Source organism: Ceratina calcarata, unplaced genomic scaffold (assembly GCF_001652005.2).
Source record: "Ceratina calcarata isolate Rehan_Ccalc_2016 unplaced genomic scaffold, ASM165200v1 scaffold39.2, whole genome shotgun sequence".
Taxonomy (NCBI): Eukaryota; Metazoa; Arthropoda; class Insecta; order Hymenoptera; family Apidae; genus Ceratina; species Ceratina calcarata.
Genome location: NW_017162322.1, coordinates 3,127,027 through 3,149,583, shown reverse-complemented (window position 1 = coordinate 3,149,583; position 22,557 = coordinate 3,127,027). Strand labels below are relative to the sequence as shown.

Genomic DNA, 22,557 nt, shown 5'->3' with positions numbered 1-22,557 from the left:
GTTTTTGCAATAGAACAGAGTAAACAATGAATTCTAATGATCATAAAATGGTAGGAAAGGGATTATTAAAGAAATGAGGATGAAATTCAAAAGTTCCTCTTTAACACGACAATGTGCATATGCCATTTACTGATTTATTAAACACATTAAATTGTACATGGTATTTGACGATACATTAAGGAGAACCCTTTATTATCAACTTCCGTAATCTCGTCTCCATCCGTAACAACGTACAGCACAAACGGTTTAGAGTATGCTAGAATTGAAACAGAAATTATCAAATATATTTTATTACATTTAAATATACGCATACTATTCAGGAACAAGGGGAAACGAAGTTACAAACTAAACACTTACATGTTTTTGTCACGAAAGCGTTACCGCAAAAACGATCCGTGTCAAGCGCCGTATTATCTACGAAGGGATGTGGAACGATAACATAATCTTTCGTACAATCTGTTCCCATTTCTGCTACAGTGGGAGTACCTATATTTCGCGTAAAGAATATCACATAAAAACATCTTATTAATTAGTCACATTCTATATGATATAGAAATGATAGACTTGATACAAGCAGACATATCTTACCTATTATGGAAGGATCAAGCGAGCCAGTATCTCCGGACACGGTAAAGGAATTCATGGCCGTCTGAGACCATTCGATCCCGCAATATCCTTGTTCCATTCTTACGCAGACACCATAATTCGTATTCGCCATTTGCCGTGTACCAGTTCCTGGTGCTAAAATATATTAAACATATGAATATGAATAATTTCGGCATTAGGAATTGACAATTATTGATTGCAGTCAAGCGGTATACCTCTTGGATTTTGTGTTGTACCATAATTAAAGCTAGTCACAGTGTTCGAGACGGTATCGTAATATTGTAGACATCCATTTGGAGCTATGATATTCCATCATCAAAATGATTAATTATTTGTACGTCTATAAATAAGAATATAGATAACAGTAGTGCGATTGTAATACCTCTGGCTGGAGAATCACACGGTATTTGCTGGATTCTTATATTCCAACGACGATCTGTAGCATAGTCACCGTTCGTATCAATTGACAACATGATCGGCGCATCGTCGTTAAAATCCATGTACACTGAAATGGTCCAATCAATTTAGTTTCAATCGGATGAAAATACGAATTCATTGCCTTATATTTCAATACCGTGTTGATTAGCATTTTCTCCACAGATTCGAGGTACTACGCTTCCGGATCCAGAAACTAGGAGATGATCATAGTCGCAAATTCCGCTGATATTCGGCGAGGCGAGAGTGAAATCCAAGAAATCCAAACGCAGCTGAAACAGTCCGACGCTTGATAAGAATTTCATTTAATTAAATTCCAGATATTCGAGCCTCGAGATAGAATTTGATTCCATGCTATTTTCAAGTAGATTCGTATTGCTCACAAAGTTGAGTTAGAATTATGTGAATAGAAGTTGTCAAATTACAATCGTAAATGTATAAACGTACTTGACAAATGTTCGTGTTACAACGTTGAACAGATATCGTACATCTTCCCTGTCCTTCGTAAGTTCTAGGATATTCCGGATTTGTGAAGTATGTGTTATTTACATTTGTCGTAGCACCGCATGTTTTTTGAACTGCAACCATCGAAACAAGTTTTAGTCTTCTTATTTAAAGTGAAAAATAGTAAATGATATTTTACTTACAAACGCAGCAGAGTCCATGTCCGTTGGCACAAGTCCCAGACGGTGTCCCACCATACTGGCGACATTCTCTTCTAGTGAAACAAGTGCCGTTTAAATTGTTGCTAGCCAGACATTGTGAATTCGCAAAACGGATAACGCTGAACAGCGGGAAGACTGTTTAAACATTTGATAAAAAATTAATATCAAATTTTCACAGCTTCAATTTGTTATAACTTACATCTCCCGCGAGGCGTCGAGGTTTCAACTTCTATGATATTTTCATCGTCCGATTGGCAATTAACGATATTGCCAAGAAGGAAAATTACTGAGCACACCGCATACAGCCGCAACATCTTCCGAGTTGCAACTGTTCGGTGTCCGGTTCAAATTCTGCTGGAGATTTCGGTTTAACGGTACTCGGAGAAACAGAACAATTAGCGCAGAGATACTACTATTTACTAACGTTTACATAACTGGATTTTTCGGGATGCCTATCGTAAAGTAGACTCGACAAAATATTTACTTCCTCATAAATTGTTAATACGATTTCGTTGCGTAGACAGACATTTTTTATTCTTAATAAAACTTCAGTCATCGAGAGTTGCTAGAAACATTATTTCAATTTCTGCGCTCTTCCGGCTTCGAGTTATTGATTAAGCAGAGAATAGAACATTTGTTACATAGTTTATTGTGTAATGCATAGGACGCGTAAATCCAGTCATCATAACGTGATTTAAATTTAATTTCTATTGGTAATAATCTGTCGCGCTAAGACTAATGTAAAACTAATTAAAAGATGCTAATCAGAGATTTTATTTATCGCCCTACAAAATGGGCAACGTCCATGTCGTAATAAAGCCAGTTCATAATCATCCAAGTGAAACAACTGAGGATTAAAAAAGTAATGTTATTTTCATGTTAATTTACAGTTACTACCACTTCGTACGTACCTTCAAACAGGATTTACAGAACGTGACTTGCAAGTCGGGTAAAAGATTCTTGAAATACTTCGTTTTAAACGGTTCGGGCCATTTCATGATTAACACAGTACACGGATCCATGCTTTTCAACACATTTTTGCCAACAACTATGGTAGAAGTAGATTTCTCCTGCAATAATGAGTTTTTAGCATAAAAATCTGCAGTCTAAGTGTTATTTAATTAATATCTAATACAATGAATACCTCGTATTTCATTAAGCGAGCAGTGAAAGGATCTACTTCGGAAGTGATAGAAAGTTGATCTGTATCATTAACATCGTCCGGGGAAGATAACGATTCGTTTATTAATTTCTCTGCCTCTTCGTCCGAGATATTTTCTTCTAGTTCAAACTCGACTAACGGTAGGATTTCTGCAATTTCAACGGAACAAATATAAAATGTAAAAAATCTAAAAATCGTAAGTTCTTTACAGTAATCTTAAACGAAAAAAGATGTGTAGATATGAAAAGTATATGTACCAAACATAACGAAAGAGTATTGAAATTTTAATCCACACTGCACGCACTGTCCTTGGTTGTTCGATGGTAACAGAGGATTAAAGGTTGAACACTTGTAACAAAGTGGTAACAGCTCTTCAGGATCTCTATAAGAGGAAGCTCGACTGTTTAAATTCAACGTTTCCAATTGGCTCAATTGATTCGGTGGAATTTTCATTTTACGCAGTTTTTCAAGTAACTGCATAGCGAGTTTGTTAGCACCAAGAAGAGAAGCTTGTTTCAATAACGTATAAATTATAATGAACTTCGATACTCCTTCCACTTGGATATTCTCGGTTTTAGTTAACAGAAAACGCGAAATGTTAAAAAGAGCTTCGGGCATCAACGACGTAAATGGTTCTTCCTGTAAATAATCGTATTAGAAGAAGTTAATCATAATCTCATTATCTGTTTATCATAAATTCATTATCTTTCTAAGCAAATTACTTACTACGTATTTATGGACTTCGTATCTATTATCATAAATTCATTATCTTTCTAAGCAAATTACTTACTACGTATTTATGGACTTCGTGATAAGCATAGTAAATTTCCGCTTTCTCGTAATACTGGAAGTACATCGTTTGTAATTCCTCGGCGGTTCTGTTAAGATTCAAACTGATCTGAGAAAGGAGCCAATGAAAGTAAGATGCGTCCCGAAATCTTTTTTCCGTAACCGCGTTCCTGGCTAACATCGTCAAAACTATTATAGACTCATCCGATTGTCCGGCCATCTGAAACGCTTTATGTGCCTCAGAGAAATGGCCAGTCTCTGCCAACCACCTCGCATACGGCCCGTATATTCTGCCTTTCAATTTAGGATTCCTTTCAGCCAATTCAAACGCCTCCGGCCATGCCTGAGCCTCCACTAAGACATCGGCTACGTCTGGGTCATCGCCTAAGCGGCTGAAAATTTCCGCCGCTCCATGAGTCGCGCCCAGCTTCTTCAATTTCTTCGCGATCACCGTCAAATTATCCCGATCCGCTTTATCGAGTTGTCTACCAACTTTGATCAACATGTCGATCCAACCGTACTCCGCGATTATGTTGATGGCACGGTCAGTGTCCCCCGCTGAGAGGAACATCTCGGCCGCTGCGCGAGGCTCCCCGAGGCTCTTTGCCCATTCTGCTCTTTTACGAAGCAAAATTGTACGATCCTAAACAGAATCACGATCACCAGTGTCGATTATATATTCTTGTCCTCTATAATATTTAATGTAATGACGAATGAGGATGTACAGACCTGATTGTTGCCACTGACGATAAACTCTTGCGCGATGTCAAACATGCGTAAATCGGAGTACATGGCCAACGCGTATTGCTGGAGTCCAGCTTTCTGGAAGAGCTTCGCGGCTTCCTTCAGCTTTCCCATCGCGGCTGCAGCAGTAGCCATGCACGCTTCTCTTCCCCATTCTCCGGATTTCAACTTCTCCTCCACCTCGGACACTACTTCTATGTATTTTAAATTTTTCACTTTAGCAAACGAGGAATACGCTATGTCCAACTCCAAGTTTTCGAGTGCAACGGTGCCCAAGGCAAACCAGTCGGAATCGGCTACTCCGAGACACGCTATGTTGTAAGCATGAGAAAAGAGACCGATGTCTATATATTGGTACATAAATAGTGATAATGGCACCTACAAACATATGAAAAGTACTTTTATAAGCTCAATAATATACAGATTTTATAATTACAATTAGAAATATGAAGTACCTCCATTATGACAATAGAAGAACCATTTAGGCAATAAATCTTCGATCCATTGTGGCCGATAACGACTCCAGAAAATTTTTGCTTGTATTCCGTAAAATCGCCTACTTTGATCGCTAAATACTCCCCACTGGAGAAACACATTATATCTTCGAAACTGGTGTTGAACGCCACGCTGTTTACATTCTGAAACTCTTGGATCTTTTCTTCAGTGTACAAATCGTATACATATAGAACTCCGTGATCGCTGACGACTGCGAGCTTTTCATTGAACGAACTGATATCAAGGCACCTGTTGGAGTCTTCGATTTTTATTAAGTATGCTGGGAAAGGATTGTCTAAGTATATTTTTACTATATAGCCACTGTTCAAACCTAAAAGAGAGGAATGATATATAATATAATGTATTAAAACCATGCTAAATTATATACTTCGCGATGCAAACCTATGATCAGGCACTCCTGTCCAACCGGGCCGCTGACAACTTTTATATAAGTTATCAGCCCATCGAGTATCCACTCTCTTTCGATTGTCCCGTTAAAGAATAAACTCTGCAATCTTCTCTCCATGCACAGAATCAAATTATTCGCAGTGACGACGAGGAAATCACAATTCAACGGTTGATTCAATTTTTCATATATACGATAGTGCATTCCATCGTTCGAGCTCGACGGTTCGTAAATGATCACGCGTTCCGATAATTGTACAGCTAATCTATTTTTATATACAGCGATACGATGTATCTGGAAATTCGATGAGAACCACATAGAATTGATAGTTTTATAAAATTGCAATGCTCTTTACAATAGTGAAAAGTTGACTCACCAGATCCTTGCACTTAATACGAACTTTTTGACTAGTAATCAAATTTTGTATTATGACATCAGTCATATTTTCTCTGTACGCGTACCTATCTCTATATAATCCGTGCACAACGTCCCAAGACAATTGTAAATAGGTAATTGTACCATCTTGGCAGCCGAGTACCTGAAAAAATGTATTAATATCCACATCGATAAACAAAAATAGTATATCGAAAAGAATGCGAGTCTTACAACGTGGGTAGAAGTCGGATGTACAGCAGCACTCCAAACCCAAGATGAAAATGTACCACCGACGTTCATCAACTGTATCCCATCATGTGTCATTAATATACATTGTTTATTACTTCCGCAAACCAGCATGTATTGACCCTCCGAGAAATTGCACATTTTAAGAGGAATAAAATTGAACGACCTGTCCTTCCCAATTAGCTTTCCCGAAATTGAATAAAAGCTTATAGTTCCATTCCATTCTCCGATGCAGAGAACGTCTGATGAATCTTCCCTGTGAATTCAATAGTCCATTGTCATAATCTTTGTCATAGATCGACCTGATATCAAGGATAATGATATTTTCTGATACCATTGACGATTCCATAGCAAACTCCAAACAGGTACTCCACTTTGTCTTTCTATTCGTATCTGTTCTTCTCCATTCTAAATCATCCATTAAAACTTCTTCGCCGTTAAATATTAACAATTGAAAATAGTAAATTGTTGAATAAAACTTACTTTATTTCTAACAGAGACATAACCAGTTGCTAAACCAATAGCCAAATATTGGCCATCGCTTGTCCAAGCGCAACAATTTACTCTTCCTCTCGATTTATGCTTTACAACTGCTTTCTGTTCTGGAGACCAGAATGCTATGTCCGACAAGGAACAGCTTAAAAGTTGATGGGACACAGGATTAAACTGCATAGCTTGAACAGCTTCATTATGTCTGAAAGTATGTATATATGTAAGAAATGAAAATTACGTGACAAAAATGAATATTATAAATAAATGAATTTGACGCAGTTATATGAGAACCAATGTAACTTACGAATATTTGAGTATACCCTCCAATCTCGATGTCCAAATGATGACACTTTTATCAGCACTACCAGATGCAAATTTCTTACCATCTCTCGCATAGCATACACAGTAAACCACATCTTTATGTCCTATAAAGAAACGAACGTAATTAACAATTTCTCTTTATTGAACATACATTCAATTGAAACCTTTTAGTGGTTGAACTAGGGAGCCTTCGTTGGTTTCGTAAACGAGAACTTGCTGTCCAGCAGCGATAACTAATTGAGTCCCATCTGGATTGAAACACAGGTCGTATATACTAAAACAAAGTATTTCGAAGAATCTCGCTTAAGAAATAGACATAGTAAAATAAATGAATCCTGCTCTATTGTTGAACGTAACAATGCGACTATTCATTACTTGTCGTTGAAAATAATTTCTTATAAAACATTAAATTCTTACCATCGTTCGGATTTGTCTTGAACCTTATCGACCCAAATCGGAGTAGCTTTCATTGTTACTTCTTCTGTGAAGACTTACTTGTTTCTCACTGTATTTGCCAAGAATTGTTTACAGCGTTCTTTTAATTTTCACGTATGTTTAGAAGTTTGTCTTCATGGTTACCGTGGAGACTATTAAAATGGCGGCAAAGCGCGGAAAACACGGAGAGCAATAAAATGTTCTACTCTGTGTGGTATTTAAAACACAGAAAAATTTACTCGTTCAAGAGAAATCAAAATGTTTAATCATAGAATAAAAGAAACGATACTTTCGACATACAGTTTTACGTGACGTAAATACGTGGACTTAAGTATAAAAAAAATTTATTTACACAACTGTTCGGAATGTACAACGCTATTGGAACATAAAATTTTCCAAAATAGGAGCCATATAGGAAGCATCGTAGAAACGGTTACATTGTACAACCAATTTCCGTAAATCATTGAATCCATGATACTGTAGACGAACGCTTGCTTCGTAGCGCGATGACCGCGATATAAAATTGATAAAATCGAGTCTGAAGAAAAGTTCATATATGTGTAACTCATTACGACTAAATTCGCGATCACAAACGGGTGTAGTAGTATCCACGTTAACGATAGCGTTTTATGAAATCTGAAACAGTTTTTATCAAGGATTTTCATAAATCTCATATCGACGTTCTTTCGTCTTCTTTTTCATTTTGATAAACGTGGAATTTGTGTTATGCATAAGACTATGTACTTACATGGTAGAATTCTGTTTCGGTGCTATCGGTAGAATAACGGGTACGTAGAGCACAGCAGTGAGAAGTGCCAAAGAAAAGTTATGCATCGCTATACACATTAGTACTGTACCAAATTCTATTAATCCGATTACACAGACTAAAATCGCGTTCTTATACCTCATTTGGCTACAATTGAAAGAGACTTATTTAAATGAGACATTTAACAATACGAGTTGTATTATTACGACAGGAATACGCTACCTTCGGGAATAAAATGGATATATCAACGTTAAAACTGATATTGCCAGGAAACCAAAGAACATTGAATCCTCCGTACGCAAATCCATTTTCTTACCAAGATAGGTAAGCGCGGACGGTGACGTTGTAATTACAGCTCCACAAATGTGTGCCCACAAGATCTCTGAAGCAATGACTCCAATATCGAATCCATCATCCTATAAATAATTATAAAGTCGCATTTAATTCGGAGTTTCATTCATTATTCATGTATATATCGGACGAACCTTTTGCTTGACATCCACGGTCTTTTCATCCTCTGCAGAATTAAATCTAATTTTCTTATTTCCCGTGGAACTCAGTCCCGTACTCTTCTCGTCTTTCGTAGAATTCAATTTAACGCTTTTTTTATCAGAATTCGATTCACCGTTTTTCTTGTCGTCCATGGAATTCGATTCATTATCCTTCTTGTCATCAGTAGTTTTGTTTGGTTGTAGCTTTTGCCACATGGAAAATGCTTTCACGAACATCGCAGCGATAATCAATACCAGAGATCTTATGTAAAGTCCTGAAATTTCGTTTCAATTAATTAAATAGTCATCTTTATTGATGTTTCATATATTTATATGTAGGTCTGCCTACCAATGGAAATGTAAGTATCAGTCGATGGAAGCAAATAAAAGAAATAAGATTGATGAAAACGTTCTAATAAATTATTTAGCGATCGCACTATGCTCTCTATGATGCACCCGACTTGATAAAGATTCTCATCACCACTCTGATGTCCAGCCTTTTCAAAACCTTCCAGAGTAATTGCTTCTATACCAAATCTGTAAAGAAACAATATTAAGAGCAATGTTCATGTGGTAATATATATTTGATTTATAAGTACCTGTGGAAAAGTCCGTGGTTCCCAGTTGGAACTCCGGTAGCTTGAGTCATGATCATCATGAGAAGCGTATTAAAGTGGTATGACCAATTCTTAAATTTATTTTTATATTTAATATCGAACCGTCTTTGAAACGATTGTCGAATTCCTTCCTTGGCTATCATGTTCTGCGCTAAATTAAAGAGATCCAAATTGGGTAGCCGCCCGTTCAATCCTTCTATCTAAAAACACAAATACTTATCCATGACAATGATTAACTCTTGATTAATTAAATATTTATAAGAAGGCGCAGACCTTAACATCGATGTACGAAACTCTCGTCGAATGTATTTCCAAATTTATAGCAGCTTGAATGGAACCAGCGCGACCAGGAAGATCTCCTGATACAAGTACACCCTCGTTACCGCTTGTGACTCCATGATAAGCGTCCAACCATGCCTGTATTCCTAATTGTTCATGCTCTGTTATTAGAAATATGATATCCTTTGCCCAATATTTTTGCTCTACGACAGAAGAACAGATTATTAATATACTCTTCATGGTAGTTAGTGGAATCACTCAATTACACTCACTTCTACAGAATTTAGCAAATGCTAGAAGAAGAGCAACAGAAGGTGCAGTATCCAAATAAATGCTATGAATTGGCCTGAAAGGTACGCTAACTACGATCGCTTCAGTGCTAGCTGCTCTCGGGGCTCTAATAATTCCATAGATATTTTGCCCTGTAAACTGTACATACACTAGTTTTCATATGCTGTGAATTTATAACATAATAAAAATACATTTCCTCTTTTACCTGCAGCTCTTGGAAGGGATATACCAATGTGAAATTATGTGTGAAAACGTCCAAGTGAAGCTGATTCAGTTTGGCAGCTAGCCATGCATACGGCATTCCATCAGGGTGCCGTTTCATTTCATTAACTAAATATGCATAATACTGTTTCGCCGTTTGTTCGAGATTACTCTCTTTCGTCACCAAACCTGGTAATAAAGCATTCTCAGAGAAATAAGTGTCTGTAACAAAAAATCATTGCAATCAAAATTACTTCAGTCCTATATTTTACCGATACTATCCAGATGAATCACGTATCAACCAGTAATTATGTAAAAATGATGTTTTAAACAATTATCGGCATGACAGCATAACCTAATTGTTTTTGTTTATACAAGATAAATGACATTAATACGTACTGTCGTTAAACGTAGGTAAAGCGAGGAGTAATATCCAAACAATGCCGCTGATGTACAAAAGTCCGCAGAGCGGTCGTTCCCATTTTAGTAGGAATTTGATTATCTTTCCAGATCCTGCCCTAGGATCCGTCAACAACCCCATGTTCGATTACACCATTCGTACTGACGGTACGACGGTACTGACACTGACTGACTGACTGTAGACTGTGTTAGTGTGTTGGTCATTGGTTACACTACTACACGCATACATACGTGCATGTTACACGTACCTCTATAAAGCCATGTATATATTCATGTAATGTACAGACTGTATATTTATTAATTAGGAATGTAACAAATACATCTTTATGTTACAATACAATATTTAAATATTTAAAATTGAACCTCTTCACACCTAGAGGATCTGGTAATATAATAAATACACTGTATTTTATATACATCTATTAAATGTACAGAATCTTGTAAAGCACTGATCTTTGGTAATGATGAATTAATGAAAGACAGAATGAAATACAATAGAAATATGTCACACACGATAAAAGCATTGATTATGCTTAAAAAGTACAATCCATTCGAAGTATAAGCACATTGCTACAAGTCATTGGAATCAGATGTAGTGAGAGGAAAGTTTTGCGTGTCTATAAGCAAATCTTCGCTCGTGCTCTCTTTTTCCTCGGGTTCAAACTCCTCCGTGTCTTCTGCATCAACGGATGATTGGGGACCGGTAGATTTGTATTGGAAAGCGGAATGCGATAAGTCGACTTCGACAGGGAACAATGTTACCGCGGATAATAAATCTCGCGTGTTCGAATAATACTTCGATAGACCGGTAGCAAACTTTTGCAATTGCCAGACGACGTCTTGAACGTGTTTATTGTCCAATAATTCGAGTTTCACGAGCACGTCGGATCTGAGCTTGGCGAACCTCGCCCGCGCTTCCTGCCGACATCTCAGTACCAGTCGATATTCGTAATTCCCAGTCTCGACTCGATAAAGAGGTTCCTGCAACGCAGCGTAGCTCTGTTCCTCATCGTCCAATTCTTTCACTTTCAGGCAATAGGAAAGGTACTCGAATTTTGCGTCAGCGTATTTGCTAATGGTCAATCGAGTGTCCGGAATGGCTTTGTGAAGATACGTGCCCAGATCGTTTAAAATCGGCTTCAGACACTTTAAGGTGGCTATGCCATATTTTTCCATCTGCCTGTGCTGCTCGCCAAATTGTCTGAAAGCTTCGCTGGCTCGAGGCTGCGGTTCCCTCACTCCTATCGCAGCGAAAGCATCCCCGAATACTAAAATACATTTAAATCAAATAACTAAACTTCTTATACTCGAAGTGTAATTAAAAATTGACGTACTTTTGTATATTTGTATCAAATCGAAAAACGCGTGTAAAGTAGCTTTGGCATGAGAAACTAAGCCTCTGTACAAATTTTCTGTACGTTGCAGCGCCGTTAATCTCTGTACAAGCGCGTCATTGCAAAGAATAGCACGCGATAATCCAAGTGCATCTGCTGTCGCACTCCCCATCCCTTCGACTAATCTATGTTTCACCTGAAATTTAACGTCTACATTAATTTCTTATTAAAACGCATCGTCTCGGATAATACACACCTTTTTTAAAGCTATGTCGAGAGTGCGGCCTTGCTTCGGGTCGGCGTGCAACTTATTATAATTAATACTGACTTGAGAATCGCAACACTGAATCATTTTTGCGACTTCCATTTTCGTCTTTCCTCTAACCGACGTTCCATTTATTGCTACAAGCTCGTCTCCTGATTGCAAGGTTCCGTCTACTGCCGCTGGTGTGTTATCAAAGATCTGTACGATGTATAGGCAGGGACATAATGGGGCACCACCTCCAATGCTAATGCCTATAAGATTGCCGCTGTCTTTTTGTATTATAACATTGCCAGATGTTATGGTCATACCCCTGTGTAAATTAATCAATAAAAGATGCATCAGCATTCATATAACTCTCTGACAAAACTTAGTGGATAAGAAATAATAAAAAGAAATAGAGAACATAATTTCTCAAATTTCTTACCTTTATCCAGTGGTAATAATTAAATTTTTTATGAAGGCAAGAATACTGTTACAAAGTCTATCAAATGCTACTCGACATTAAAACACATCACAATATTAATGAAACTTACGTTGTACAGTTGGGTAGATGATGAAGAGACTGATCTTGGTGGATCAGTTCTACATCGGGTCTACATCCAAACGATTAAATAAATATAAAACATATAGTTCGCACACTTGTTTCTGGTAATAGATTTTAGTAACAATATACATATACAGAAGTGTAAATAAGAGAATGTAAAAGATGCGTACATGCGATCTTCCATTGTGGATTGATGCAATTGCACATTAGCCGTTGGCACGGTGGTTAATAAAAGAACGTTTTCTTTACACTCTTCAGTGTTATCTGCAGATAATACTGTTCGATCCTCTAAACTATTCCACCGCACCGCGGCATACAGGCATGCATGTTGCAAGAAAAGAGAAGCACATTTAGAGCGAGGTGTAACATGTATCAATTAAGTAACTAATCAAGCAGATTTTTGTGAAACCAACATCTTATCCTCCTCGAAGAAGAAATCATCCTCGTAATCCATGATTGCGATCTGTAATATTGATACGAGTTAAGTTGACGTTCGTGTAAAGTCTTATTCTAACGTTATCATTCATTTCCTGTATATACGCACATTGACGTATGGGAAGAAAATTATATGAGAAACATTGAAGTCGCTGAAGACGATTTTAAATAAAGGTTCGTGTTTTTATTAAAGATTAAATAGTATAATTATTAGATTCAACACGTTGGCTGTTGGTTGTCAGGGTATGACATGACGCATGACGCACAGACTTGACAGACAGAACACACAGAACACAGAACTTGAACTCGACCGAACAGTGCGAAGTACGCCGCAATTACAACTGAAACGTGCGTTTCACCTGGTTTCACTATCCTTCGACAGAAAGCGTTATGATCGAAATTCCTCAAACCTCATACAAGACTGCCGTTCACTCGTTTCTGTTGATTCAACGCCAACGTTACGTTCATGTTGATAGTAGATATGTGTATATTTCCACGTTCCACGTTGTAGATTTGACGATGCGTTCCTGTCCTTCCACACTTCCACGTCGTCGCAAGTAAGAATACATGCTAGCCGGTTATGCTACTCCGGAACGGTGTAGATCAGTGTCGGTTTCGAAGTGCGCGTATGGAAAGTGGGTTTTAATCGATATTTGTAACAGAAAGTTAGCTTTAAAACGGCCCGTCGAGATGAAGAAATTTACTATTGTCTTGTTACTTTTCGTTTCAACGATTACTTTAAGCGTGAACAAAGGTAACGTACGAAAAATTTTCATCGAGAATTATCTTGTACTTCTTGAATTATATTTACATTTAACATATGTGACGTATTGACATAAAGAAACGATGCTTTTATATGTCTGGAATGGTCATTAAGTATTCTATCAACTGAATTATATAAATTGCTACTTAATAATTGTAGTAGAAAGTAAATGAAGCCTTGCGCATATACATATTTTTTAACATTTTTATGACAGTTCATGCCGAAGAAGACGAGAGTATAGACGATATAGTAGATATAGAAGGAGAAGATAATTCTGTGATAACAGATGAAGAACCAGAAGATGAAACAACCACTGCCTCATCCGATGCTGACACAGTCATACTATTTACTAAACCTGCTTACAATGGATTAACGGCACTGGGTAGATAGATATCACTTTTTTTAAAGTGTATTATAATACTTCTTCATTCACAGGATCAATCGTTTAATCGATATATTTCTTTTAGAATTATCAGCTGGAAATTTAGTCGAATTTCTTGTTGGTTTTACCAATAAAGGGGAATCCGATTTCGTGCTTGAATCCTTGGATGCGTCTTTTCGCTATGCAATGGATTTCAATTTTTATATTCAAAATTTTTCGACAATTACGTACAACAAAATCGTTAAACCAAAACAGGAAGCAACATTAGCATATTCTTTCATCCCATCTGAAAATCTTGCTGGGAGGCCATTCGGATTGAACATCAATCTGAATTACAGAGATACTGTACGTAATAATAATCAATTGTTTAAGGAATTAAGAATAATCCTGATGACATTCATGTTGCAGAATGGTGTTAGTTTCGGTCAAGCTGTTTATAACGAGACAGTACAAATAATAGAATTGGATGATGGCCTTGACGGAGAGACAATTTTCCTATATGTATTTTTGGTGGCATGCGTGATATTAACGCTCGTTGGAGGGCAACAACTTCTCTCGTCCCTTGGTCGAAAATCACGATCTTCCAGCATTCGTAAAGCACCTGTGGAGATGGGTACATCGAATCCTAACAACGTCGATTACGATTGGTTGCCGAAGGAAACATTGAACAGAATTAGTAAGTATTACACGCAACTAGCGATGAACGTTTAAATCTAAACATTAAAATAAAACAAGTATATTTCACGTGAATCAACCTTTACAGATAAATCTCCAAGAACTCCCAGGCAGAGTCCTAGGCAGAGAAAGACTAAGAAAACAGCTGATGACTAAGTTAATCGATGTGTGAATGCGAATGTGTAAATAGTGAGGTATTTCTAATGATCCTTTAGCAACAAATTTTTACATTTTGCATCAGAGGTGTACCTAATGCAAGAGATCTCCCACTGTCATGATTGCATATTCAAAACAAACTGTAATTTGGGTACAATGTTATGTATGAAATGTTTCCTTGAGAAAAGAAGGAATAACATGATCTTGTATAAAAATTTGTCATATAGGTATTTAAAAGATTTCACACGTTGTAACTATAAACCACATAATTCTATATGTATGTATGTATGTATTCCGGTGTAATTGTCATTTTTGTTATTAATCAACGTTTCCGAAAGAATGTTACAACAATAAAACATAATTTTTTATAAACCACTTATCCTGAATTTGCCCTGTTGTTTTTTAGTCATAATACAACATAAGTTGTACACACTGTGACACCATATTTGTTGTCGTTCGTACTAACCTCAGTAAATGCCTAGATCCACGATCCACGTAGTGTCGTCGTGCAATCGTTAAATAAACCCACGTCATTCCCGAGCCGAGCTGTGAGTTGCGATTTGTTCGGATAGTGCGCGGCCGTTGTGTATATTAATCGTTGCGTTAATATAAAACGCATGAGAAAATGTCAGACGTGAGATATTGGTATAATTCTTTGCCAACTTTCACGAGATATTGGCTTACGTGTACAGCATTTTTCACGTTAATCGGAAGATTCGGATTAGTGAGCCCGCTCTCGCTGATATTGACAAAAGAACAATTCATAAGCAATTTCGAGATATGGAGAGCGGCGACCAGCGTTTTCTATTACCCTCTTAGCCCGGCGACAGGATTCCACTTTTTAATTAATTGTTACTTCTTATACAATTACTCGTTGAGGTTGGAGCGTGGAGAGTACGATGGGCGGCCAGCTGATTATTGCTTCTTGCTCTTGTTTAACTGGATATGCTGTGTTGTCATAGGACTCCTCGGTGATTTCCATTATCTCATGGATCCTATGGTGATCAGTATACTGTACGTTTGGTGTCAGTTGAATAAATACGCTATTGTTAACTTCTGGTTTGGTATGCATTCTTCTTATGTACAAAGCTATATTTACACACTCTCTTCCTTACTGTTTTATTCATTTTACAATTGTTTCTTGAAACAGGTACACAATTCAAAGCTATGTATTTGCCATGGGTATTGTTCGCATTTAATCTTATCATCTCCGGCGGTGGTATGATGGAACTGCTCGGTATCCTCGTAGGACATCTTTACTTATTCCTGAAATTTAAATATCCTCAAGAACTCGGAGGACCAGAGCTCTTGAATACGCCAAAAATCCTTGAATCTTATTTTCCCCCTCAAAGAGGTGGTATCAGGTGGTTCGGAGCTGCACCCACTCAAAGAGCACAAACGCAAACCACGAGAAATACGTTTGGTGGCCATAATTGGGGACGAGGATACGTTTTAGGACAATAAACTATTTATTTCATAATTTTTCGATCGAAAATACTTTCCTACTGTTATTTCAATCCAATTAGACTTACTGAAACCTGCAGGAAAAAATGACATTTTTCTTTCCTCGTCACATCTTTGTAAATTCAATGGTGAGATCATTTAATACATATTATACGTAATATCTAAATTATGATTAATCGAAAATTGATAGAACAATAATAGTTCGTTTATATACTATATATTTTTTATGTATTTTATATCTGAATTTTGTAAATTACAAAAAATGTATCTTCCTTTTCTTTTAATTGTAATATAAATTAAGTAACTGGATGTGTCATGTTCTATTCATTGTGAATTCAGTACGTGTAATATTTAATGGGAAGGAGAGAATATGGGTATAATTATTACAGTTTACTTCAAAAACATTTTATTGTCTTATCCTTACGATAAATCTGAAACAGTGAAAATACAACATACTTGAAATTAAACTATCATTTTAAGTATTATATACTAAGAGATGATTTTTTATTGAGGTTTTCTCCTCAGTAGCATTGTGCCTGATGGATGTAGACATACTATGATGTACTACAGCTAATCAGGTGGATGGGATGCTAACCCCTACCAAGAGCTCGAAGCCAATACTTCTTGCCACAATATCAAACTTTTCTCAAATCATTTTAAAGGCGATACAATACATTGTGAAAAAATATTGGCATGGAGCTCTAAACTCACCGTATCACTCATCAGGAACTTGAAGTTTTCCACCGTTGATGTCTTCAATGAGATCTCGTGGTGGCCTACCTTCGACTGTACATCCAACTGATTGACAAGTTCCTAATATTTCTTTAACAGTACCACTAAGGTATTTCGACATAGACCTCGGCCTCATGGATCGAGCAATGGCAACAATATCATCAAATGACAGATTGCCACTGTGCTTGATATTCTTTTGCCTTTTACGATCCCTTGGAGGTTCTTTCAATGCCTTGATGATCAAGGAGGCAGCTGATGGGACTACTGAAATCGTAGCTTGCCTATTTTGAATTGTCAGTTGCACAGTTATCTTTAAACCTTTCCAGTCACTGGTAGCCTTGGCGATATCATCACCGACTTTCTTCGGAGACTGTAAGCACAATCGAATTTTTTCTCTTTTCACAATTCATTGGTTAATGGACTTCGCACCTTTGGAAATGATCATTTGACCGGTGCATGATAGGTTCAATGTTAAATTAGACTTACCAAACCGAGTGGACCAATTTTTGGAGCCAGAGACGAAGTAGCTCCTACTTCACCTCCAACGCACCGCAGATAAACTATTAAAATAAGTTGAGTTTAAAGTTTGCACGTTTCATTTAGAAATACAAAAATTGAATAGATACCTTTCTTAATTTCATTCGGATCGAATTTGGGAGGCATCTTGGTTACTATTAGACCGAGAAAGCAACGATTGAAGGTGGATTAAATACGATTATGGAAAAACCGTAAGAGCAACGCGTTCGCGTGCCGAACGTGCTGACTCGTGTTGAAAGAAGGATGGAGGGAAAGAAACCGGAACTATATGTAAAACGGAATGCCGAATGCGTGGCTTGCACATACTATACTATATGTTCGTAAGGGACTACGCAATCCATTGATGCACCGAAATATTATGTGACGATGGAAGATTGTTTTTAGTAGTTAGAAGTGAAAATAAAACCAATTTCAATGCGAATTCAAGTATATTTCATCATATAAAATCATATTAAGAACGGTTTGTTTAAATTGTTTCAACTTCGCCTGTAATTGCAATGGCTTCAATTTCAACCTGTGCTCCCTGTAAAAACATCGTTAGTAAATAAAAAGTGAGTTATCATTACTCTTGATTAATTAATTTTTGAAATGTTTTCGTACCATTGGAAGTTTTCCCACTTGATACGTCGATCGAGCCGGGTAGTTCTCCTTAAAATCTAGGTAAAAGAAATTAAGTCTAAAGTACAAGCATTATTATTCTTAGGTATAATAAAATTGAATCTTACATTCTTTGTAGACTTCGTTTATACCAGCAAAGTCATTGATATTTTGCAATAAAATTGTTGTCTTAATGACTGCAAAGAAATGAACAGATTTAGTATACGTCATATTTGGAGTATAATTCTATTCTACAAGGTCTTGATATATCAATCACTAGGTAAAAATCTTTAATAAAATTTCTAAACCTTTGTTATAATCGGATCCAGCCTCTTTTAAAATATGCCCCATATTTTTAAGAACCTGTTGAGCTTCTGGAACAGCGCCTCCTTCGACAAGTTTTCCTGTTTTAACATCAATCCCAAGAACACCAGACAAATACACAGTGCGATCCACAAGTATTGCTTGACTGAAGTTAGATTAATTATACATGATTAATCAAGTGATCAAGTTGAACGATAAGGTATAAATTACTGCTTACTTATAAGGTCCAACAGGTTTTGGGCTTAAAGGAGATGATATTATTTTTCTCTTCATCTTTCCCATCGACATTATTGCTTGTCTGGTCTTTAAAACGTATTTGCTGATCATAACACTTACTTGAATCACTATAGACTAAATGATGTGCATGGATGAGAGAGAGAGAGAGAGAGGTATATATTCGTGATAACTTTACTCGACCTTTCGCCACACAGGGACAAAACCTTATCTCATATTTACTACGGGACATTATTTTAACATACAATCTTTTATGAAATAGTCATAACATATATTTTTTGGTACAGTTACACCAAGAAATAATTATAAGAAAAATCGTTTGTCTTATAACAGGTATAGAATAGTCTACAAATGAAATATCAAATTAAACGAAGAAACTATTATGATTGTTCCTATGGTATCAAGTTTTACTTGGTAGACCGATGAAGACGAAGTTTTTACAGCACATTCATACCATTTATTATAGTATATACGTTCGTGTATATGTATATGGGCGCATGGTTGTCTTTATAACGTACGCCTGTACAGAGCGTTTACACATTGTTTGCACTCATTTCTAAGCACAGTTACAGTACAGTTTCTTTATGATGGCGTCTATGAATTTGACAATGATCCTTGTGAAATGATTAATGAGCCGCGTTGTTACGCCGGCCGCGCCTTTTTCGACTTCCACCGGAGGGACGGTTCGACGAGGAGGAAGTGGCCCATTGTTCATAAAAACGTTCCGCTTCCAGCCATTCTTGATACTTGTACCACCATTCTTCCCATTTTATGTAATCGTCTAAGGTGAGGTCTCGGAGATATCCTCTTGCTTTATAATAATCGTACCTCACGCGGACATCGTCCCAACACTCAAGTCCCCTCGGCCCTTGGGCTAAAAGCGATTCGGGATAGTGTCCCGGGGGTGGAGAATCATATCCTAATCTGGCGATTCTTTCTTCTCCCTCTATCACAACTTTCATTGCGTTTTCTCCATCCTTCGTGATACGCATATTTTCCATGTCCCTACGATCGACGCTCCATTGTGCCATTTTACCAAATCTAAAACAATTTTACTTATCACAGACGAGTTTTGAATTGTAAATATCGCATCGGGTCGGTGAACATCGTCTTGTTCTCGTACCGTTCGGACAAAGTCATTCTGGGTGGACCCACGTGTGACGTTGTAGAAGAACTGTCGCTGTCTTCGCTGGGCGATGACTCAGGAGGGGGCCTGATCATCGGAGCCGATCCATGGGTCGAATGCGTTTTCTCTACTTTTACCGGTTTACGCATCTGTGTAATTTTCATTGGTTAAAACATAAAGAACGGGCGTATTAATAACGGATGAAAATCGTAATGTTTAGATAGAGCTATCCTACGCTATCTTAACAGATCCGAATCGACAATAAACTGAACAAAGCATGTTTTACCAATGGAATGGGTTCCGGGACTCGTGGATCTTCCGGAATTCTAGCGTGATGCTTTTCTTTACGCCGTATCTTGGTTTCTTTTTCTTTGATCGCTTTGTAATCCTTTTGATGACGCGGGGGAAGCTGCGGTGCAGGCGGAGGTGTGCGTGGACGCGGTAAAGGAGGTGATCGTGGTCTGGTGCGAGGTATCACTCGTGAACTAGACGGCACGACTTCTTTCGGGTGTGCCCGAGGACGGACCGGCGTAAGCGATCTCGATCGCGAACGAGACGGCTGGACGATGCGCCGTCGTTCCTTGGGCGAGCAAACGCTGCACGATCGATCGGAACAAGTGCTCGCTGTACTCGGGCTTCGCGTCGGTCTTCCTCTGGTGTGCGATCTCTCGCGAGGAGATCGCGGACTTCTGGTTCGAGGACTGCGCGGTCTCTGCAAGTGTGGACTTCGAGGTCTGGGACTTCTCGGACTTCTCGGATGTCCTCTACTGGGCTCTCCGCTCGCCGTACCACCAACGTACAATTCTTTGTAACCACTGTGTCTCCACCTGTTCGGGTCTCGCTCTTCAACTTCCAAAAGCTTCTTGTTCCAGTAACTTGATTGAGATTCGCGCGCTTTCCGCATCATGCTATCTAATTCTCGTCGTTTTCCAGAATTTTCACCGTGCGGTCTGGGTTGCGATACACTCGTATCCATCCGTAACTTACTAGAACTGCTACCGCTACCGCTGCCTCCTCTTCGTCTGTCATAGTCCCGTGACATTCCTTCAACAGAGGACAGATACTCGATGGAGAATGTTATCTCTCTTAACACATTGTACACGGGATCCATATACAATGCATCGATACTTAGTTCTGAAGAAAATCTCGATGACGTACCTGATTGAAACGTTAGAATAAACTACGCAGGAGGCGTGAAAAGCTGGTGATCCAAACTCCTGTGAGAGCAGTGAACACGTTAATTTTCAATACATGACAGAACCACCGTTAAGGATGATAAAACGTTGATCTAATTCGCCATGAGATCTCTAGAACGCCAGTATATATCAGCTCATCCATCGAGTCAACTGGCCTACATAAAAAATTCTATAGATCACAAACGTGCATCATTGTCGCAGCGGTCAAGCAGCCGGAAAGTTAGCAGTATTCCCGGATGAAAAAAAATCATTTCTCTCTGATAATGTATGCATATATTATATGTATAAATTCGCGTAAATCCATGTTTGTGGTATTGGACATCGGCCGTCGCGAGACCTTACCATCGCCATTCTCCGCATGTCCGGGAATTGTAGTACGCTTCACGCTTCCACGATCCATAAATATTGGTCGCGTGGACTTCGAATGAGCCGAACCAAATTCAGAGATCGCCTGAACGGAAAGGCGTCGCGAACGCGAGACACGAGCGCGCGCCGCGTCAACTCGAACCGGATCGTGTCTCGCGTAGTTTACCCGGTGTATCGACTCGGAACCGGACGGAGTGCGCGAAGTATCTCTCGGGCATTACCTGGGTAACGCCGTTTACCCGGCAGCACTCGGATACACGATCGGATCGCCCGTGAACGCGTTACACACAGACGCGACAGAATTGAATGATCGACCGCGTCGCGCTAAGGATTTATTGACACCGCCGTCGGAGGATGTCATCCGCGGGACGTCATCTTTCCGGTAGGCGTCGTAGGAGGATATCTTGTCGCGTACGACTCGGAGCCACAACACCGAAACGCGACACGGAATTCGTGGCTCGTGTAACGGCGAGTACATCGTCAAGGTCACGCGAGAACCCGATCGCACGATTTCGCGACCGGCGGCGGCGGAACCGTATTACTCGCGACACCATTTCGGGATGTTACACGTTAGGGTAACACCTTACTGGTGATACGCAACGGAGAACTCGAGAAGCGCGAAACACCTCGGAGGTAACGTATTGCAAAGAGAAAGAAAAGAGAGCGTCCGGAACCGGTATATGCGCGTTATCAGCCTCCTTCGCTCCTTTCTTTCATTGCAAGCGAAGGTCAGCTCTTCTCGGTTTTTCCGTTTTCTGGGTACACACCTTTGCACTATACGTATATGTTTTGTCTAATAACCGTAGCTTCACAGAACTCGTTTTTCTTTTTACTTTCGACGGAATGGAGATCTATGTTTGGCAGCGTTGGTCGGATGGCCACCGCGTATTCGTGTTACCGAAGCGTCGGAGGCGTGCGTTCGTTCGTTCGTTTCGCACCCGACCGACGGTCACTTTGAAAATCAATCGACCACCCAGAGTGAGCGCTGTGCTACTCGTGGAATATCACGACATTCACCAACGGCCCAACAATCATTTTCGATATAACGACACTCACTTTTCTCACCGCGGCAACTCGGAAACTTGCATTTTCTGCCCGCGAGAACTCCGTGAATCACTTCCGCGTGACGTTCTACGAATGGTGATCTCGTTAAACGGAGACTTTTTCTTCAACTGCTGCACTGAGCTTGAT

The 22,557-nt window shown here is 38.7% G+C and overlaps 9 protein-coding genes across 16 annotated transcripts; 2 read left to right on the top strand and 7 right to left on the bottom strand.

Annotated features, from left to right (window-relative positions):
* Window positions 1–99: 99 nt before the first annotated feature.
* Window positions 100–2,457, bottom strand: LOC113464499 (uncharacterized). Its single transcript, XM_026814605.1, has 9 exons — window positions 1,906–2,457; window positions 1,689–1,841; window positions 1,489–1,619; window positions 1,181–1,313; window positions 989–1,111; window positions 822–905; window positions 589–741; window positions 358–486; window positions 100–256 (listed from the first exon to the last, which is right to left on the bottom strand). Exons 1-9 carry the CDS (start codon window positions 2,018–2,020, stop codon window positions 147–149), a joined length of 1,131 nt encoding a protein of 376 aa, XP_026670406.1. The 5' UTR covers window positions 2,021–2,457; the 3' UTR covers window positions 100–146.
* Oseg1 (intraflagellar transport protein Oseg1) lies at window positions 2,101–7,323 on the bottom strand. The gene is made up of 15 exons (XM_018026683.2): window positions 7,154–7,323; window positions 6,901–7,010; window positions 6,720–6,840; window positions 6,407–6,617; window positions 6,258–6,331; window positions 5,909–6,179; window positions 5,679–5,840; window positions 5,299–5,596; window positions 4,857–5,227; window positions 4,387–4,779; window positions 3,659–4,300; window positions 3,126–3,507; window positions 2,851–3,017; window positions 2,618–2,776; window positions 2,101–2,553 (listed from the first exon to the last, which is right to left on the bottom strand). The coding sequence occupies exons 1-15, from the start codon at window positions 7,204–7,206 to the stop codon at window positions 2,467–2,469; spliced, it is 3,501 nt and encodes a 1,166-aa protein (XP_017882172.1). The 5' UTR covers window positions 7,207–7,323; the 3' UTR covers window positions 2,101–2,466.
* Window positions 7,324–7,413: 90 nt separating this feature from the next.
* Window positions 7,414–10,416, bottom strand: GAA1 (glycosylphosphatidylinositol anchor attachment 1). The gene is made up of 10 exons (XM_018026431.2): window positions 10,216–10,416; window positions 9,821–10,038; window positions 9,597–9,753; window positions 9,319–9,527; window positions 9,028–9,245; window positions 8,778–8,965; window positions 8,423–8,703; window positions 8,160–8,353; window positions 7,920–8,084; window positions 7,414–7,807 (listed from the first exon to the last, which is right to left on the bottom strand). The coding sequence occupies exons 1-10, from the start codon at window positions 10,355–10,357 to the stop codon at window positions 7,516–7,518; spliced, it is 2,064 nt and encodes a 687-aa protein (XP_017881920.2). The 5' UTR covers window positions 10,358–10,416; the 3' UTR covers window positions 7,414–7,515.
* A 225-nt stretch (window positions 10,417–10,641) lies between these two features.
* PICK1 (protein interacting with PRKCA 1) lies at window positions 10,642–13,223 on the bottom strand. 4 transcript variants are annotated; one of them, XM_018026800.2, is made up of 7 exons: window positions 12,924–13,223; window positions 12,793–12,842; window positions 12,550–12,672; window positions 12,369–12,428; window positions 11,827–12,145; window positions 11,571–11,766; window positions 10,642–11,504 (listed from the first exon to the last, which is right to left on the bottom strand). In XM_018026800.2, the coding sequence occupies exons 2-7, from the start codon at window positions 12,831–12,833 to the stop codon at window positions 10,807–10,809; spliced, it is 1,437 nt and encodes a 478-aa protein (XP_017882289.1). In that variant the 5' UTR covers window positions 12,834–12,842; window positions 12,924–13,223; the 3' UTR covers window positions 10,642–10,806. The 4 variants fall into 4 exon arrangements, with proteins under 4 accessions (XP_017882289.1, XP_017882290.1, XP_017882291.1 ...); XM_018026801.2 differs by lacking the exon at window positions 12,369–12,428; XM_018026802.2 differs by lacking the exons at window positions 12,369–12,428; window positions 12,550–12,672.
* A 55-nt stretch (window positions 13,224–13,278) lies between these two features.
* On the top strand, window positions 13,279–15,165 carry l(1)G0320 (signal sequence receptor subunit 1 l(1)G0320). Its single transcript, XM_018026803.2, has 5 exons — window positions 13,279–13,568; window positions 13,792–13,959; window positions 14,045–14,304; window positions 14,368–14,635; window positions 14,723–15,165. The coding sequence occupies exons 1-5, from the start codon at window positions 13,382–13,384 to the stop codon at window positions 14,788–14,790; spliced, it is 951 nt and encodes a 316-aa protein (XP_017882292.1). The 5' UTR covers window positions 13,279–13,381; the 3' UTR covers window positions 14,791–15,165.
* A 79-nt stretch (window positions 15,166–15,244) lies between these two features.
* On the top strand, window positions 15,245–16,658 carry Der-1 (derlin 1). Its single transcript, XM_018026718.2, has 2 exons — window positions 15,245–15,854; window positions 15,941–16,658. Exons 1-2 carry the CDS (start codon window positions 15,416–15,418, stop codon window positions 16,252–16,254), a joined length of 753 nt encoding a protein of 250 aa, XP_017882207.1. The 5' UTR covers window positions 15,245–15,415; the 3' UTR covers window positions 16,255–16,658.
* RpL12 (ribosomal protein L12) lies at window positions 16,644–17,790 on the bottom strand. Its single transcript, XM_018026719.2, has 4 exons — window positions 17,613–17,790; window positions 17,473–17,546; window positions 16,966–17,356; window positions 16,644–16,685 (listed from the first exon to the last, which is right to left on the bottom strand). Exons 1-3 carry the CDS (start codon window positions 17,647–17,649, stop codon window positions 16,970–16,972), a joined length of 498 nt encoding a protein of 165 aa, XP_017882208.1. The 5' UTR covers window positions 17,650–17,790; the 3' UTR covers window positions 16,644–16,685; window positions 16,966–16,969.
* A 142-nt stretch (window positions 17,791–17,932) lies between these two features.
* UK114 (reactive intermediate imine deaminase A homolog UK114) lies at window positions 17,933–18,874 on the bottom strand. The gene is made up of 5 exons (XM_018026715.2): window positions 18,662–18,874; window positions 18,429–18,589; window positions 18,249–18,317; window positions 18,124–18,179; window positions 17,933–18,046 (listed from the first exon to the last, which is right to left on the bottom strand). The coding sequence occupies exons 1-5, from the start codon at window positions 18,769–18,771 to the stop codon at window positions 17,990–17,992; spliced, it is 453 nt and encodes a 150-aa protein (XP_017882204.1). The 5' UTR covers window positions 18,772–18,874; the 3' UTR covers window positions 17,933–17,989.
* On the bottom strand, window positions 18,837–22,512 carry LOC113463800 (serine/arginine repetitive matrix protein 1). Of its 5 annotated transcripts, none has more exons than XM_026814602.1 (5): window positions 22,423–22,512; window positions 20,963–21,021; window positions 20,091–20,848; window positions 19,802–19,953; window positions 18,837–19,719 (listed from the first exon to the last, which is right to left on the bottom strand). In XM_026814602.1, exons 3-5 carry the CDS (start codon window positions 20,844–20,846, stop codon window positions 19,305–19,307), a joined length of 1,323 nt encoding a protein of 440 aa, XP_026670403.1. In that variant the 5' UTR covers window positions 20,847–20,848; window positions 20,963–21,021; window positions 22,423–22,512; the 3' UTR covers window positions 18,837–19,304. The 5 variants fall into 5 exon arrangements, with proteins under 5 accessions (XP_026670403.1, XP_026670404.1, XP_026670402.1 ...); XM_026814603.1 differs by having other exon boundaries at window positions 20,963–21,155; window positions 22,423–22,509; XM_026814601.1 differs by lacking the exon at window positions 22,423–22,512 and adding an exon at window positions 22,134–22,223.
* Between the last annotated feature and the right edge of the window lie 45 nt (window positions 22,513–22,557).

What these genes read in the sequence shown, in the direction of transcription:
- LOC113464499 (XM_026814605.1), bottom strand. Translation starts at nt 2,020, where the DNA reads ATGTTGCGGCTGTATGCGGTGTGCTCAGTAATTTTCCTTCTTGGCAAT. An exon ending in CTCGACGCCTCGCGGGAGAT is followed by an intron (nt 1,842 to 1,905) that starts GTAAGTTATAAC and finishes ATGTTTAAACAG; the next exon opens with TCTTCCCGCTGTTCAGCGTT. An exon ending in CGCTTTCGTGACAAAAACAT is followed by an intron (nt 257 to 357) that starts GTAAGTGTTTAG and finishes TTTCAATTCTAG; the next exon opens with CATACTCTAAACCGTTTGTG.
- Oseg1 (XM_018026683.2), bottom strand. Translation starts at nt 7,206, where the DNA reads ATGAAAGCTACTCCGATTTGGGTCGATAAGGTTCAAGACAAATCCGAA. An exon ending in ATGTCTCTGTTAGAAATAAA is followed by an intron (nt 6,332 to 6,406) that starts GTAAGTTTTATT and finishes TGGATGATTTAG; the next exon opens with AATGGAGAAGAACAGATACG. An exon ending in TCTGTAAATCCTGTTTGAAG is followed by an intron (nt 2,554 to 2,617) that starts GTACGTACGAAG and finishes TTTAATCCTCAG; the next exon opens with TTGTTTCACTTGGATGATTA.
- GAA1 (XM_018026431.2), bottom strand. Translation starts at nt 10,357, where the DNA reads ATGGGGTTGTTGACGGATCCTAGGGCAGGATCTGGAAAGATAATCAAA. An exon ending in TGATACTTACATTTCCATTG is followed by an intron (nt 8,704 to 8,777) that starts GTAGGCAGACCT and finishes ACGAAATTTCAG; the next exon opens with GACTTTACATAAGATCTCTG. An exon ending in CCGAAACAGAATTCTACCAT is followed by an intron (nt 7,808 to 7,919) that starts GTAAGTACATAG and finishes AAACTGTTTCAG; the next exon opens with ATTTCATAAAACGCTATCGT.
- PICK1 (XM_018026800.2), bottom strand. Translation starts at nt 12,833, where the DNA reads ATGGATTACGAGGATGATTTCTTCTTCGAGGAGGATAAGAT. An exon ending in TTCTTCGAGGAGGATAAGAT is followed by an intron (nt 12,673 to 12,792) that starts GTTGGTTTCACA and finishes GCGGTGGAATAG; the next exon opens with TTTAGAGGATCGAACAGTAT. An exon ending in TTTGATACAAATATACAAAA is followed by an intron (nt 11,505 to 11,570) that starts GTACGTCAATTT and finishes AATGTATTTTAG; the next exon opens with TATTCGGGGATGCTTTCGCT.
- Der-1 (XM_018026718.2), top strand. Translation starts at nt 15,416, where the DNA reads ATGTCAGACGTGAGATATTGGTATAATTCTTTGCCAACTTTCACGAGA. An exon ending in TATTGTTAACTTCTGGTTTG is followed by an intron (nt 15,855 to 15,940) that starts GTATGCATTCTT and finishes TTCTTGAAACAG; the next exon opens with GTACACAATTCAAAGCTATG.
- RpL12 (XM_018026719.2), bottom strand. Translation starts at nt 17,649, where the DNA reads ATGCCTCCCAAATTCGATCCGAATGAAATTAAGAAAG. An exon ending in TCCGAATGAAATTAAGAAAG is followed by an intron (nt 17,547 to 17,612) that starts GTATCTATTCAA and finishes TTATTTTAATAG; the next exon opens with TTTATCTGCGGTGCGTTGGA. An exon ending in AAATTGGTCCACTCGGTTTG is followed by an intron (nt 17,357 to 17,472) that starts GTAAGTCTAATT and finishes TTGTGCTTACAG; the next exon opens with TCTCCGAAGAAAGTCGGTGA.
- UK114 (XM_018026715.2), bottom strand. Translation starts at nt 18,771, where the DNA reads ATGATCAGCAAATACGTTTTAAAGACCAGACAAGCAATAATGTCGATG. An exon ending in TGGATCCGATTATAACAAAG is followed by an intron (nt 18,318 to 18,428) that starts GTTTAGAAATTT and finishes ATTTCTTTGCAG; the next exon opens with TCATTAAGACAACAATTTTA. An exon ending in AAGTGGGAAAACTTCCAATG is followed by an intron (nt 18,047 to 18,123) that starts GTACGAAAACAT and finishes ATGTTTTTACAG; the next exon opens with GGAGCACAGGTTGAAATTGA.
- LOC113463800 (XM_026814602.1), bottom strand. Translation starts at nt 20,846, where the DNA reads ATGTCACGGGACTATGACAGACGAAGAGGAGGCAGCGGTAGCGGTAGC. An exon ending in TCCCGGAACCCATTCCATTG is followed by an intron (nt 19,954 to 20,090) that starts GTAAAACATGCT and finishes AAAATTACACAG; the next exon opens with ATGCGTAAACCGGTAAAAGT. An exon ending in AGAATGACTTTGTCCGAACG is followed by an intron (nt 19,720 to 19,801) that starts GTACGAGAACAA and finishes AAATTGTTTTAG; the next exon opens with ATTTGGTAAAATGGCACAAT.